Source organism: Sminthopsis crassicaudata, chromosome 1 (genome assembly GCF_048593235.1).
Source record: "Sminthopsis crassicaudata isolate SCR6 chromosome 1, ASM4859323v1, whole genome shotgun sequence".
Classification (NCBI taxonomy): domain Eukaryota; kingdom Metazoa; phylum Chordata; class Mammalia; order Dasyuromorphia; family Dasyuridae; genus Sminthopsis; species Sminthopsis crassicaudata.
Genome location: NC_133617.1, coordinates 165,407,754 through 165,423,257, shown reverse-complemented (window position 1 = coordinate 165,423,257; position 15,504 = coordinate 165,407,754). Strand labels below are relative to the sequence as shown.

Here is a 15,504-nt window from a genome sequence, read left to right as displayed (position 1 = left end):
AAGCTATTTCCAGCCTAGAGCAATATTTTCAAAGAATTTATTCCTACCTAAATCTGAGAACACAATGGCTTGATCCATTTGGGTGAGGAGAAGGATAACTCAACCTCCAGAGACTAAGGTTTTGAAATGAAGATAAAAGAAAAAGGGGGAAATTTGAATCTCCCAAATCATTGTGGGGGAAAAAAAAAAAAAGATATATATATATATATATATATATATATATATATATATATATATATATACATACACATATATATATATGTGTGTGTGTATATATGTATATATACATACATATATATATATATCTTATGCCATATAAATCCATTAGAAATTTTCAAAGGATAATTTCTAAATACAAAAGCACCTTATTCCATATGAAGCTAAATGCAAGGATTATGCTAACTAGATATAATTTGTTAAAGTGTAATTAAAAGCCTGTTTGTAAATTAGATTGGTTGGCACAATTGATGGTACCTTCCCTGTTTTTTCTCCCCCACCCCCTAATATCCCTGGTAGATAATGAACAAAGGAGATTCTCACTTAGGCTACAAATTGGAACCTTCCCCTTTCAAATATGAGGGGCCTCAATCCCTCACAGAGGCTATTATTTTTTTTTTTTATCCTATCTGTTGGAAATCTCTATAAGCCTTTCTCAAGTGCTTGGACCTCCAGTTGAGAAAGACATTTTGTATCTGCCTCCTGCCAGTCCCCATCGCTCCCCCTCAAAAAAATTTCCTCCTAAGAATCATTTTTCTATTGACCTTCAATCTCTACAGTCAATCTATTAACAACATTTTTTTAAACTCCTTAGTACATATTACACTCTTGGAGGGAATAAAAAGATGAAATACCAAAAGGTTTCTACTCTCAAGAAGTTTATCAAGGGAAACAATATGTATATAGAATATGCCCAGAAAGATAGTAAACTGTGCATACTTTTTGATTTTGATTTTTCTAGGCTTATATCTCAAAGAAATCAAATAAGAACATACTATATGTATAACAACATTTATAGTAGCTCTTTTTTATGGTAGCCCCAAACTGCAAACTGAGGAGAGTGTCTAAACAAATGATGGCATATGAAAATAATGGAATATTATTATGCCATAATAAATGATAAAATAGACTCATCCTTTCTTCTTTTTTCATTCCTTCCCTGCTTACTTCCTTCTTTCCTTCCATGTTCTTTGATCTGGGATGATCTGCCCTTTCTTTACCACTTTCTTTCCCTTAAACCAAACAAAGTATGGACACCCAAGGGACTTTAACTCTACTGCAATTCAGCATTCAAGAACTCAAATGATATCAGCTTTAGGCTCCCTACAAGTAGAAAAAAAAAAAAGAGCTGAAATCGAGAATTTTAAAGGAAAAGTGAGGAGATCTTTATGAAGAGAGGAAAGTGAGCAGATGTAGGAGAATTTATACAATGACAACATTATGAAGAAAAATATCTTTGAAAGACTTTACATGTCTGATCAAAGCAATAAAAAATCACAAGTTCAAATGAATGAAGATGAAATATTCCACTCATCTCTTACCAGAGAGAGGATGAACTTAAAATGAAGAATGAGGGATACATTTTCATACATGGCTAATGTGGTCTATTTGTTTTGCAGATAATGGATAACAAAAAAAAGCAATCAATAAAAAAGAAATAAATAAAAAATAAATAAAAAATAAAAAATATAAAAATATAAAATGATTTATAATGAAGTTTGGCCCCAGGTCAGAATGTACATTGCCTCACTTCTCTGTAGGAGTAAAAAAACTGCAAATGTAGAATACTGCAAAAGTTTTAAATGCATTGGTTAATTTTGCTGAAGTAGGGGGATTCTCGGCATATTTCTGTTATTATAAAAGATGTTTCCTAAGAAGTCAAGAAGGGATTATAACTAAAAACGTCTATCCCCCCCATATAAATAAATAGATATTTGTATCTATATCAATATATATGCATATATACACACATACACAAATACAAACATTGACATATGTGGATATACACACACACACATGTGCATGTATATGCATGCATACACAAGACTAAAGAATGAATAGTTCTACCCTTTGATGACAATGTGTTTCATTGTTATGTGGTTTTGTGTTCCAAGTATCCATGTGCCTTTCATAGCATCTTTATCTGTGAGTATTGCATTAGCTTCTTCTGTGAAAATAATGTAATTTTCCTTGATGGTTCCCTCAATTGCAGGACACAGATATGTCTTTAGAAATATAATAAAAAATAATTGGCATTTAAATTGTTTTTAACATTTGCAAAATACTTTATATAAACTACCTCCTTTGATCCACACAATTAATCTTCTGAGTTTAATATTACATATATTATTTACTCCACTTTATAGGTAAGAGAACTGACACAAAATATAGCTAGTCTCATGGGCAGAATTTGAATCTAGGTCTTCCTGAATGGCTGTCCAGTATTCTACCCACCACATCACACTACTTTTCATATTTTCAACTATGGTTCTACAGACTAAGTCAGTTCTTGTATTTTGCTTCTAAATCTCTCTAGGTTAATACATAAAGACTCAGAGAAGCAGGAAATAGTTAGGAAATATTGCTCTCCCAAGAATCCAAAATGCAAAACTGAAAAGATAAGACCTGTTTTCTCTGGACTAGTTCCCAGAATGCTGACCTGGAAGAAAACATGAAGATTCATTATCTAGCACTAAGTGCTATAGGGGCAGAGTTCCTTGGCAGAGTTAATGCAGATTTGTGCTTCCTGGTTCTAGCAAACATGCCAATAGTTCTGAATCAGGGTAGAAAGGAATTGTGATGGAGGTGTTCCAGCCAAGTATCAGACCCATACAACTCCTTTTTGATTGGAAGTATAGTTCCTTTGTGTCATTGATGGGGATGTGGGTTATGGGCAACCACTCTCAAGATCAGCAAGTGTTTCCAGCCACATGAGTCTCTTCTGCAGGTGACAGGGAAAAGATAACCAATAAATACAACAGCAAATGATACTCCTTCATTCTTCCTATTGCAAAGAGCTTCTTTTGAAGGGAAAATACCAATTTTCTATTTCCTAACAGGGAAACACCTCCACTTCTCGGCTGATTCATAGAGCAAAGATTACTGAAATAATGCTGCACCAAAGGAAAAGCAGGCTACTGGATGGACAAAACTTTCCAGGTTTCCCTTGATGATTCATTACTCAACTGGCCTCAGGGAAACTACTACAGAAGTCTATCATTACAGTTGTAAAAATTATGTCAAATACACACAATAAAAGTGACACCACTAATACCTATTGAGGGGAAAGAGATTTTATCACAGCACACATAGGGTCGCTCCAGGTTTCTTCCTTCTTCCCCATATTTATCACTGACTTCACTATCCCTAAAGTCTTTAAGTATCTTATTTACTGGATCAAACTTCAAGGTTCCCATGATCTGGATATAGCTAACTTTACAATTACTTTATTTTTTCCCAATTTTATCACAAATATCTTTTTCTTCATTCCATCCCTCGGAGATCATTTGAAGGGCCAGAGGAATGCTTGTCGACAGTATAGATCAAATGGATCAAATCCTCCATGCAGATAATTGCAGCTAGGTGGCACAGCAACTACAATAAGCATTAGACTTAGGGTTAGGACATGATTTCAAATCTAGATTAAGACAATCACACTTAGTTGTGGAACTCTGGAAAAATCAATTAATTTCTATCTGATTAAATCTCTTCATCCATAGCATGGAGATAATAATAGCACCTATTATTGCAAGGTTGTTGTAGCGATTAAAAAAATATAATATTTGTAAAGTGCTTTAAAAATCTTAAGAGTACTAAATAAATGATATTTGTTAACTGTTGTTGTGGTTGTTATATCTACCCACAGATTTTTTAGTAAAGACATTAAAAGTCAGGGCAATTTATTCTTGTTCTTGCTATAACCACACTTGTAAATCAAGTCATTCACAGACTTCAGGTTTCACAATCCTCAATATGTTCACTGAAATCTAGTTGCATTTAATAAATGTATCACTGAAGCTTTGGTGAAGATGTAGAAGTTATGACTTGTTATGGACCTTTGGGCTGACACCATTGATAACTCTAATTTGTTCACAAAAGCTAATTTGAGTTCAGCAGGTACATTGTGGTTGCTAGCTTTTCATCCCATACTACCCAACTGTACATGATCCTGTATCCTTAATGGGAGGCACCAGCTTTCTCATAGACAATCTTCTTTCATATACTCTGAAGCCCTTTTGTGGCCAACTTCTACAACAGGCACTTGATCCTCAGTTTCACAAAAGCCTCAACCTTTTCAGAAGAGATTCCGGGAGAGATGGCACCTTGCTGCTTCTTTTCTCCCTCCCCCACTACGATTCCAGTCAGTAAAGAGACTTCCATTTACTTAATGTAAATAAGTTGTCAGCAACCTACTCCCTACAAGACTGTTGTTACTTTTAACAAGTTAATGCAACAAACAGTTAACAAGGGCCCACAGCATTCAAGACATTCTGCTAAATCCAAAATAAAAGAATCCCTGCCCTGAAGTAATGTGATACTGAGGAGATACAACATGTACATGAGAAAGTATATTACAGGGTAAACTGACTTGGAAGAGATCAAAGAAGTTAAAGAAAGGACTTTGAGGAGTCAAAGAAAGCTTGGCAAAAGAGATGACAGCAGATTTAAAAGCATTCCTTGGCTGCATTCAAACACCCTATCAGAAACATTTCCATTGTAAGAGTTAGATCTGATAGGGACAGAGCCAAAGGCAATATGGCATACATAACAGGTAGGGCACTAGACTTGGAAACACGGAGATGTGGAATCATATGTACCTCAGACACTAACTACCTGTGAGATCCAATGCAAGTAACTTAACCTCCATGAGTAACCCCAATGTTCTCATTCACAAAGTGAGTGAGATGGACTCCGTAGCCTCTAAGGTCCCTTACAGGTATAACTGAAGAATTATCATCTACTGAACTCAAGTATCTATAAATGTATAGATAGACAGACATAAGACAGATAGATAGATATTCTGATATTCCCAATATGGAAAAAGCAAATTACACTACACTTTGACACCATTTTGGAATAATCTTAGAAAAAAGAATATAAAATATTAATTCCCATCCCCATCAAGACCACCCTCTCAACAGGCCAGTTTTTAAGCCTAGAGTTGGGGGCTGAGAGCCTGAAAATGAAACACCTGACAAGAGCACTTCACCTAATCTCTGAGGAGAAAACTGACCTTTCTTAAGACAGGGCTGTAAATTAATTTTAGTGGATTTACTGATCTTGCAGCTTCAAATCTTTTCCCAATCACTAGGGGAAAAAAAGGATAAATCCACTTCCTTTATCCAGAGGAGTGCTGGAGTAGGCTCTTACAACTATAGTTAACTTCTCATAGAGTCATTTATACTTCAGTGAAACTACAAATCAGGAATTGATTTACTTTTTTGTCAATTGTCTAGCCTTAAGAAAGTGATAAAGAAAATGTGAATAATCCAGATCAAGAGTAAAAGATTATTATGCATTTTGGAGAGCCAATTGTTAAACACTGACCAGGACCTCTTATGTAGTAAAACTTGTAGGATTTTTTTTTTTTTCTTTTTTTAAAGAGGAACCAGGGATACCTATATTAGGTATATATCCCAAGAAAGTCAAAGAGAAAAGAAAGATCCAATATCTGTGAAAACATTTATAGCAGCACTTTCTGTATTTGCAACAAAGTAAGGGTAAAGTAGAGACTTAGCAATTGAAGAGTGGCTAAATAAATTTTGATACAGAAATTTAATGGAATTCTACTGTAACTTAAGAAAAGAAGATTATTCCATCAAAGATTGTCCTCCCAACTTTGTTCCTGACTTCTGAATTTTAGAAATAAGCAATCTCATTACGGAACTTCCCTCCAAATCTGGGTTTCCTCAATCTGGCATATCTAGCCACCTCTGCAGTATTCTTCACATGAAAAGTCCACTTGCTTCTCTCATTGGAGAATTCCTTTTTTTTACAAGAGCTCAGACTGGCCTTAATTTCTTTTCTTCATCTCTTTTTTGCCTCTCCTTGCCCCAGTTCCTGGCTAAAGACAAAAAAACAAAAAACAAAAAACAAACAAAAAAAAAAAAACAAGTCCTTGAACTTGTATGTGGTCTTTCTCATCAAAATGTAAACTTCTCAAGGGCAGGGACTGGGTTTCTTTTTTTTCTTGTGTTTATATCTTCAGGTATTAGTATAGTTCCAGGGCATACAGTAATCACTTAATAAATATATGTTTTCTCCCTTCTGGGAAACTTGACAACATTAATGTGAACTAATGCAAAGTGAAGTGAATAGAACAAGAAGAACCAATAATGCAAAACAAAGCACTTAAAGGCATCACAATCAACTAATCATAGTCAATGAATATTTCTTGGGTAGATACTAAATTTCAGGTACAGTGCTAAATACTAGGGATTCAAAGAAAGGCAAAAGACAATCCACTTTCTCAATGAGTTCCCAGTTTAAGGGAGGCAACAACACCCAAACAACTCCATAAAACAAGTTGCAAGAAAGATAAATTGGAGAAAACCAACAGGAACAAAAAGTCTTACTTTTAAAGGGTTGGCACTTGAAGAAAACCAGAGAAGCCAGGAAGAGAAAATGAAAAGAAAGAGAACTCCATCATGGGAGACAGCCAGTGAAAATTCCAGGATGTGGAAAATGGAGTGGCTTTTGAAGTCTCCTGCAAGGAGGCCTACTTCATTGGATTACAGAGTACAAGGGGACTAAGGAGAATGGAGTGGTAAGTACTGAAGGGTTTTGAATGCCAAAGGGAGATTTTTACATTTGATCCTAGAAGTGACAGGGAAGCCCAGGAATTTATTGAATACAACAAGGGTGATTAGACAGGGTCAGTTCTGCACTTTACTAAGATAATTTTTGCAGCTGAGGGAAGGACAGACTGGAGAGGGGAGAGACTTGCAGACCAAATAGCAAGCTTCTAAAATAGTCCTAGTGTGAGGTGATGAAGACCTAGACCAGGGAAAAAATGAAACATTTATCAGAGGCGCTACTAAGGCAAAATTGACAGGTGTTGGTGACAGATAGCTAGGGAGAACGAAAGAGAGTGAGCGGCTAAAAAAACCATCCAGGTCAGGACCCCGTATGACTGGGAGAGGATGGGGGTATCCTTGATGGTAACAGGGGAGGGAGGAGAGACAGCCTGGTGAGAAACATAAGAAGCTCCATTTTCCACATGTGGAGTTTAAGATGTCTTCCGGACATCCAGTTCAGATGGATGCCAGAAGTGAAGTGAGAAGTCGGAGGTTGATAGAATGGAGGCCCCTGTTATAAAAACTTTCTTGAAGAAGTTAGCCCCAAAAAGAAGGACAAATGTAGGATAATTGCTAGCAAATATGGATGGATCAAGAAGGGCATGTTCACAGGCAGGAGTAAAGTAACATACAGACATGGAAAGACAAGATAAGTGAATGGATAGATGATAGGGATGATAAAGGGGGGAACCTGCTGGAGGATGGGAAGGGATGAAATCACTTATGCACAGAGAGGGGTTTGTCCTGGCAAGGAGAATGGCCACATTACATGAGACAGGAATGAATGCAGGGACACTGGCAGGAGGCATCTGGGTGATGGGAGATTAGGAAGAAAGATGAAAAGGAATCTCCTGAGAAACAGTCTTGATTTTTTCAGTGAAATATGAGGCAAGAGTCTTAATGATATAAAGGTATAGGGGCAAAGGTAAACTAAGGAAATTATGAAGAGGGATGACAAGATCTGGAAAAGCCACAGTGGTAAGTTAATTAGGAAAGTAAAAGAATTTCCTTATAGTAGTTAAGGGCCCAATTAAGATTGTGTAACATAAATATGTAGTGGATCTAGTCAATATGGTTTCATTATTTTCTCTAGTTTTGGCAGGAGTTGAGTAAGAGCAGTTAGCAGATGGTGGGAATCACCCAGGACTAAGGCTTGGCAGGGCAAGACTGGCAAAAAAGGGGGAGGGCATGGGAAAAGGGCAAAAGGAAAAGGACAGTGTAGAGATGAACTATTTCATTAACAGGTCCATGGGAAGAAGGAACAGAATTTAACCAGTGCAAGGGTAATGAAGGCTTGAGAAGAACTATGGAAGCAATAAACTGGACATCACAGTGAGGATAAAGAATAAGATCTGCAATTTTAAAGCAGAAGAAGAGATAAAATAGCAATAGGTTGTAATCAGATAAGGCAATTTCCTATTATGGAAATATGTTTTGCATGACTTTAGGTATAAATTATATTGCTGCAAGGACAGTAAATTTGAAAATCAATTTTTTTTCAAATGAATGTTAAAATACAGTATAAAATTCTCTTAAAAGATGAGGCAATTTCAGATTTTACAAATATGCATAGGAAACATTTGTGGATAATAGCAAGATCAAGAGTATACTATAGCTGAGGTAGAGTTATAGGTCATAGAAAATGAGCAATTTAAGGACCTGGGAAGTAAGAATGTTTAATGGAGTATCTATATATATGTTGAAGTCCCCTAATATGAGAACAAAAGAAGGGGAATATTCTAGTGATGAGTGGGTAATACAGCACCAAGAATTTTGGTTGGATGGTTGCTACAGATTTAGCCAATTTCAAAGGAGGAAAGGTTTACTGAGATGGTGGTAGAGGTGAGCTTGGAAATGGCAATGGGGAGCAAGTAGTAATCCAACCTACTCACCTCAACCACTGAGTGGAGGGAATGAGCTAAGTATACTCCCTGACAGCAAAGCTTGCCTCCCTCCTCAACATATGCAAGCACTGGACAATAGTGGAACAAGGCACGTGTTATCAGAAGCAGACAATGTGTTCATTTGTTCTGCTTTACATGGATGAAACTAGGATAACACTTTGTAACTAAATCTTTATGAATTAGAATCTTGAATTAACAAGTACATCTGTACTGTGATTTCCCTGGAGGTCTTTTGGGCTCCAGTGTATTATAGGGATTTTATAGAGACTGCCTGAATGCCAGTATTGTTGCCTCTTGCTACTATTTCTGAAATCCTCTTCTTCTATTAATGTCCTGCATTTTTTTTTTTTTCATTTGAGGTCTTAACCTATAATTTCATCAGTGTAAGGAACTCTTGATATGAAAAAAATCTTCACCTATGCAGGTTGGCAAAGTCCTTCAACTTATCATAGAAAGTTGCCTGGGAAATAGAGATTAAATAATTTGTCTCTGGTCAGACAGAGGTAAAACTCAAATCTAGATTTTCCTTACTCTAAATTTAGACCTTTATCCATTATAATATAATTCCTCTATCTAAGAAAATTAACTTTGCTTATTCATTTTTAAATTATATATAAATCTATGTACATATATACATATATGGTATATACACATTTATAAAAATTATAGTTTCAATATTTCAAAACAATTTCAGATATTTCAACATCTTTTTAAATTATTTTATTAGCTTTCTTTGACTTAAGAAAATAACTAGTTATTATTTTATCTTCATCCTCTCTAACTCCATAATTATACTAGTAAACATAATACAAGTCAGAATATGATAAATGCATATGAAGAATACAAAGTACTAAAAAGTTGGATGAGAAAAGGATTTCTTCCTAGTTTTGAGTTGGAATTAGCTTGTCAACAGAAGATAGGCAACAGGATTGACAATGAAGGTGAAGGAAAGAATAATAAAGATGCTTAATCCTGAAGCTCTTATCCTAGCCTGTCAGCAAAAGATTTGTGAAAATTTATAAAAGAAAAAAATTTTGAAGTATAACCAAGAAAATTTCAATAGAATAAAAGTAGTGTGGGAGGGTTTTTTATTTCTTTCTCCTTCTAAAACTACATTCTCTGTTAAAACAGCCTCGGGAAGGGTACAACCAAATCATTAACAGAAACAATAAACTACACTCTAAAAAACAGGAGCTTTAATAAAAGGACACAAACTGCCACAAGGAAACAAAATGGTGAAATTTTAATTTTGATTTTCAAGTGCAAAGGAATCTATCATAAAAAGACCAAAGTAAAAAGATAAGGCAAAGAAACATAGAAATAGAACATAAAAGAGGTTATTGCACATTTCAAAAACTCTGCAGAGGATATCACCATTCATAACAAGAAAAAAAAATAGAATTATTGCTCTGAGATTTGTATTGTGGCTCTCAGGATTCAGAATCTCATGATAAACCTGGGAGTAGGAGGTAGAGAGTTAAAGCAATCGTTAATGAAAGACAGAATGTTCATGGTTTCCCTGAATGGTAACTAAGTCATTCCTGTCTCTTGGGAGAAGGAAGGACAACTTTAGGACCACAGCCTTGCCATAGTCTCAAGTATCTAGAAATTGCTTAGTTTGCTGAGGACTCTGAAAGCACCCATAAAGAACATAATCTCCGAATTCTTATTTAATTGAACCAATTTTTTTGGTATTATTTTACCAATATCAGTCCTTTTTTTTTTTTTTTCCCCAGTGTAGCTAGTAATTCTAGATCTAAATGGGGTCGACGTACAAAAGAAGGCCAATTTCCTACAGGACCATCAAAAAAAGGTTAAAAAAAAATATTTTTAAAATAGAGTTCACAGTTCCGAAATGCCTGGGAGAGAAAAAAGACAAGAATCTCACAATCCAAAAGAAACAATGCTCATTCTCAAGAACAGCACAGGTTCTTTGGGGGGTTGTTAATATGCAGTGTGCATGCTATGAAAAGGCCGTGTCTGCACGTGTCTGTTTTCTATAACAGCTGCTAAATGGTCATGGGTTGAGCCAATATTTCCCATCTTGCTTAATATAACCACCATAACACATCTCAGCAGTTGTGCAAAGCATACCAAACAAATCGGCTCACAATTTTATATACTTCTACACACATTAACAAATAAACACATGAAGGGCTAGTTCTGGAAGTAAGGCAAAAATGGAGAACTAATGTGCATTCAAGCTTTTGTATGAGTTCTATCAAAGTCTACAACTGGTTGGAGAAGAAAGATATATTATTTCTGAAAATAAGCTTGTAATAAATTTAATGCATGTGAACAACTGACAATCTTCAAGGAGATGGAATGTGTAACAGAAACTACAGTAGGAACAGAGGAAAGAACACTGGAGCCAAGAGATCCAGATTCAAGCCCTGTCTCTGAAAATTAATATCAATGTGATTTTGGACAAGCTTAAGCCTTTCTATGGTTTGAGCTACACATCTGTGAAATGGGAATAAAGGTATTTGTATTACTTACCTCACAGGACTGATAGAATATAATATGCTCTATAAAAAAGGAAAGCATTCTGACTGTTACAAAGAAAGTTCTGTTGACTCTGTCACCTGAAAAAAAGAAGTCTATTTTTGAAAAAGTAGCAGGCTTGTCTACTATTACCAGAGCATGAATCTGAAAAGCAATAAGGTAGAGTGGAAAGAACGTAGGACCAAAAATAAAGCATATTGGAACTAGCACCAACTCTCATGAAAATGAGCAAGTCAACTTTGATGCCTCAGTCTTCTCTTACTTAAGGCAAGAGGGCTTTGCTAACTAAGGGATTAATAAAAGCCCTGATGGTTCTAAAATCCTACAGTTCTTGAGATCTTGCAACCTAATTCTATATTAAAAAAAAAAATGTACAAAATGTATGTGTGTGGATACACAAACCTATATGTATGTATATATAATACATATACACCTATAATTCTTATGTATATGGAATATATAATGTTTGAGAAGTAGGTGCGTGCGTGCGTGAGTGTGTGTATGTGTGTGTGTGTAGAATCATCCATTCCACATCACAGCCATAACCCCCCCCTTAAGGAAGATTACTTTTGTTAAGGATATTAAAATTTTCATTTGATCCTGAGGGTTTAAAATCCATATAAATAATTAGAATAAAAAGCACAAGACAAATTATACCTGACAAAATTTATACCACTGAGGTTCCAAGTGAAGCACCTTTCTTTAATCTGTAGAGTGCCAATTACATTCTTGGTTCTTAAAAAATATTTGATGATAGTTGTCCTGAATCTAGGATAGATATATCCACTAGTGGTATTAAACTCAAACTGAAAGCAGGGACACTAAATGGTACCTACAAATTCCCAAAAGCAGTTTCTGTGAGTCAATATTAGCTTAACAAATATTAACATAATTGATATCTATTATTGTGTTGTTGTTTTTTTTTTTTTAATTTAGTTTGCTAAATTTTCCCAATTATACTTTAATCTGGTTCAGGCAGCACTAAAGAGTATTACAGCACATTGTGTCTTTGACAGAGTCCAGATCATGCTACTTCTCAAATAAAACATAGCTGTTCTATTATAGGTGCGTTGCTAACTCCTCCTAAACCCACTCTCTTCCTTTTCACTCTACTTCCCATTTTCATCTCATTTATTCATTATCAAGCATTTATTAGGCTCCTAATTATATCCAAGTTACTATGCTTTCTCCTTTTTTAAATCATTATTTTTATTTTTACCATGATTTACTTTTCTTCACTTCTAATTGTTTGCAGTACTTTCCTTTCCCCTTCTTTCTTACATGTTTTAGTTTTTGACTGTTGTCCTTCCTTTTTCTTTGAATTTTTCTCATTTTTTTCCTTTGCATATCCGTTTATTTAGCCCCTCTGAAGTAATTCCCCTCTCTTTTCTCCTTTTTTTTTATACCCTCATCCTATTTTCCAAAATTTTATGTTGTTTTATTTCCTACAAACTACAGAACTATTTTAATGAAAAAAGCACAAGACGTAGAATTAAAAGAGATCTGATTTGAATTACCATATCCAACCCTTGTCCATTGTATAACCCTGGGCAAATCAGTTAGTTTTTCAAGCCCTTTCTCCTCTTCAGCAAAACAAAAATGAGATAATGCACAAGCAGTGTTTTGCAAGATTTACAGAACAATATAAATGTCAGCTACTTACTTGAGGTCCTTAAAAAAAATGTCTCCATGGACAATACTTCCCACCCCATTCATCATTTTAATTTTTCTCCTGTAGTGGAAATACATTTGCTCTTATTCATCCATACATTCTCAGATAATCACATTGTGACCAATGACATATACTATTATAACAGTAGACCAAAGTCCGTGATATATACACTGCCATAGAATGAAGAAAAACTCATATTCTTTTGGGGGATAGAACCACCATCCTTGGTTTCATTTGGCACCAAAATTCTATCTGTCCTAACTAAACCACCACAGTAAACTAAATCTTTCAACAAACTAGATAATCAGTGAAAGTATTAAGAGACATTTTATTATAAGTCCCATACCAGTTTTTTGTTTTTTTGTTTTTTTAAAGAACTCCCTAAGGAATCACATTAAATGTTAATGTTAGCAGGGAACAGGTAAAGAAAGGGGATTGTTTGTTCTTTGCTTGTCATATGCAATAAAGCAAGCCGAATCAGAGCTCTAGCAGGAATTCCACTTTTTCTCCTTTCCCCTTGCAGCAATGCAATATAGAGATTTTTGCCCAAAGCTATTAGCCTCTGGCAAAGCCTAAAGTCTCTCTGTCCATCGGACTCTGCCCAGTCTGTTCAACTCACAAACCAGCTCTGTGATATTCCAACAGAATGTTAGGAACAACTCTTATGAATGCTATCAGAGGATAGCATTCTGTTATCTATTATATTTATTTATGAGCCCCTCAATTTAAGAATATTGACAAATTCTAGCTTTTCCAAAGAATGGCGAAGTGTCTGAAAATCACATCCTTCTAAAAGAACTAAAGATATTCAGCCTGAAAAAAAGATTTATGGGAAATACATCATTTTCTTAAAAGCTTTAAAGAGCTAACCAATGGAAAAGGGACTAGATTTATTCCATGTGCTTCAGGAGGGAAAATTTAAAAGCAATGAACAAGTGTTTCTGGAAGAAAGGTTTTACCTCAATAAAGAATATTCTTGGGATGTTAAGCTATTCAAAAATAGCCTATCTTGAAAGGTAGTTGAGTCCTCCATCATAAATATATATATACACACACATATAGTTCAAATGCAAGCTGGAATAGTATTTGTAATGGAATTATAAAGATTCCTGCATTGGATAGGAAGTTGGAAACCTGTAAACAATTAAGATTCCAGTGGATATCTTCAACATGAAGAAGATCCAACTCACTTCCAGTTGATCAATGATGGACAGAAACAACTACACCCAGAGAAGGAACACTGGGTATTGAATGAAAATTGTTAGCACCACTGTCTATCTACCCAGGTTACTTATACCTTCGGATTCTAATACTTAATGTGCAACAAGAAAATTGGATTTACACACATATATTGTATCTAGGTTATACTGTAACACATGCAAAATGTATGGGATTGCCTGTCATCTAGGGGAGGGAGTAGAGGGAGGGAGGGGATAATTTGGAAAAATGAATACAAGGGATAATGTTATAAAAAAAAAATTACTCATGCATATGTACTGTCAAAAAAGATTTTATAATTATAAAATTTATAAAATTAATAAAAAAAAAAAGAAAAAAGAAAAATGTTGGAAATAAAAAACAAACAAACCAAAAAAAAAAAACAATTAATGTTCCAGATTCCTATAAAGAAGTTCTAGTTAAGTTAAGGGAAGACCTCCAGAACTCATTTTCAAAGTTCATTTAAAGTAAATAAAAGGGTTATCTGGGATAGGTTTGAAATATTTCATAACACACTAACTCATTTGTATAGGATCTGAATTATAGGATTATCCACTGAGAATTAGAGGGACCTCAAAAATAAGATAATCAAAATACAAAATTTTAAAGAAACTAAAGTATGGTTTACTATAGTGTAAGGTAGAAAGGAGCAAAGGTAAGATTTATTCTCAGCTCCCATGACTTGAAATCCAGTACCACTTCCCCTGCACCATTCAATGACCCTTCCATAAATCGTGGAATAGTGCCCAAACAACTAGTCCCAAATCTTCCCTGGAACCCACCTGAAGAGGAATATTTTTCAATATACCCAATCTGATCCAATGACATTCTTGACACCCACCACTAATAATTTTTCCCTACATGTAATCTTTACAAATTCCTACACAAATAATGGCTCTAATTCTTATTTTATTCTCATCTTATTCTACCCTCCTCAGTCACAGATAGTGGCTCAATATGTGCCTCTGGATAGTTCTTTTTCAAATCCCACTCTTCTTTATGAAGAGCCAATAAAAAGACTCATAAACATCTTCAATTCACAAAATGTGAGCACTGTGCTGGGTCTTACCCAAATAAGCTAAGAGTGACTAATATTGATATTTCTAGAGACCTGATAGCTGGAAAGCCATATAATCCCAAGTCCCCAAAGACAAAGCATCTAAACACCTACCCTCTCCAAAAAGATGTGTTACAAGCTTGGTAAGGGTTTGCTTAAGGTCGAACTCCACCAGTTTCACAGCTTCCAAGGTGTGGGTCTCCTGCTTATGGGAAGAGCGGCTACTGTGTTCAAAGAGCTGGAGGGGTTCTCCATCTTTTATATCACCAAATAGCTGTAAACCAAAGACAACAGCTTGAGTTATTTTAAGTAAATAAATAGCAAAAGTGTCCTACCAGGTTCTGGAAAGCAACA

The 15,504-nt window shown here is 35.1% G+C and overlaps 1 protein-coding gene and 1 pseudogene across 3 annotated transcripts in view; both read right to left on the bottom strand.

The window, feature by feature from the left end:
* Positions 1-15,504, bottom strand: part of FARS2 (phenylalanyl-tRNA synthetase 2, mitochondrial) — a 642,841-nt gene that overhangs the window by 454,419 nt on the left and 172,918 nt on the right. For all 3 annotated transcript variants that reach the window (XM_074270896.1, XM_074270886.1, XM_074270878.1), the window contains exon 3: positions 15,265-15,424. In XM_074270896.1, coding sequence (XP_074126997.1) covers positions 15,265-15,424 — 160 coding nt within the window. The remainder of the gene's footprint in view (positions 1-15,264; positions 15,425-15,504) is intronic.
* On the bottom strand, positions 1,728-14,921 carry LOC141552199 (large ribosomal subunit protein uL30 pseudogene; annotated as a pseudogene).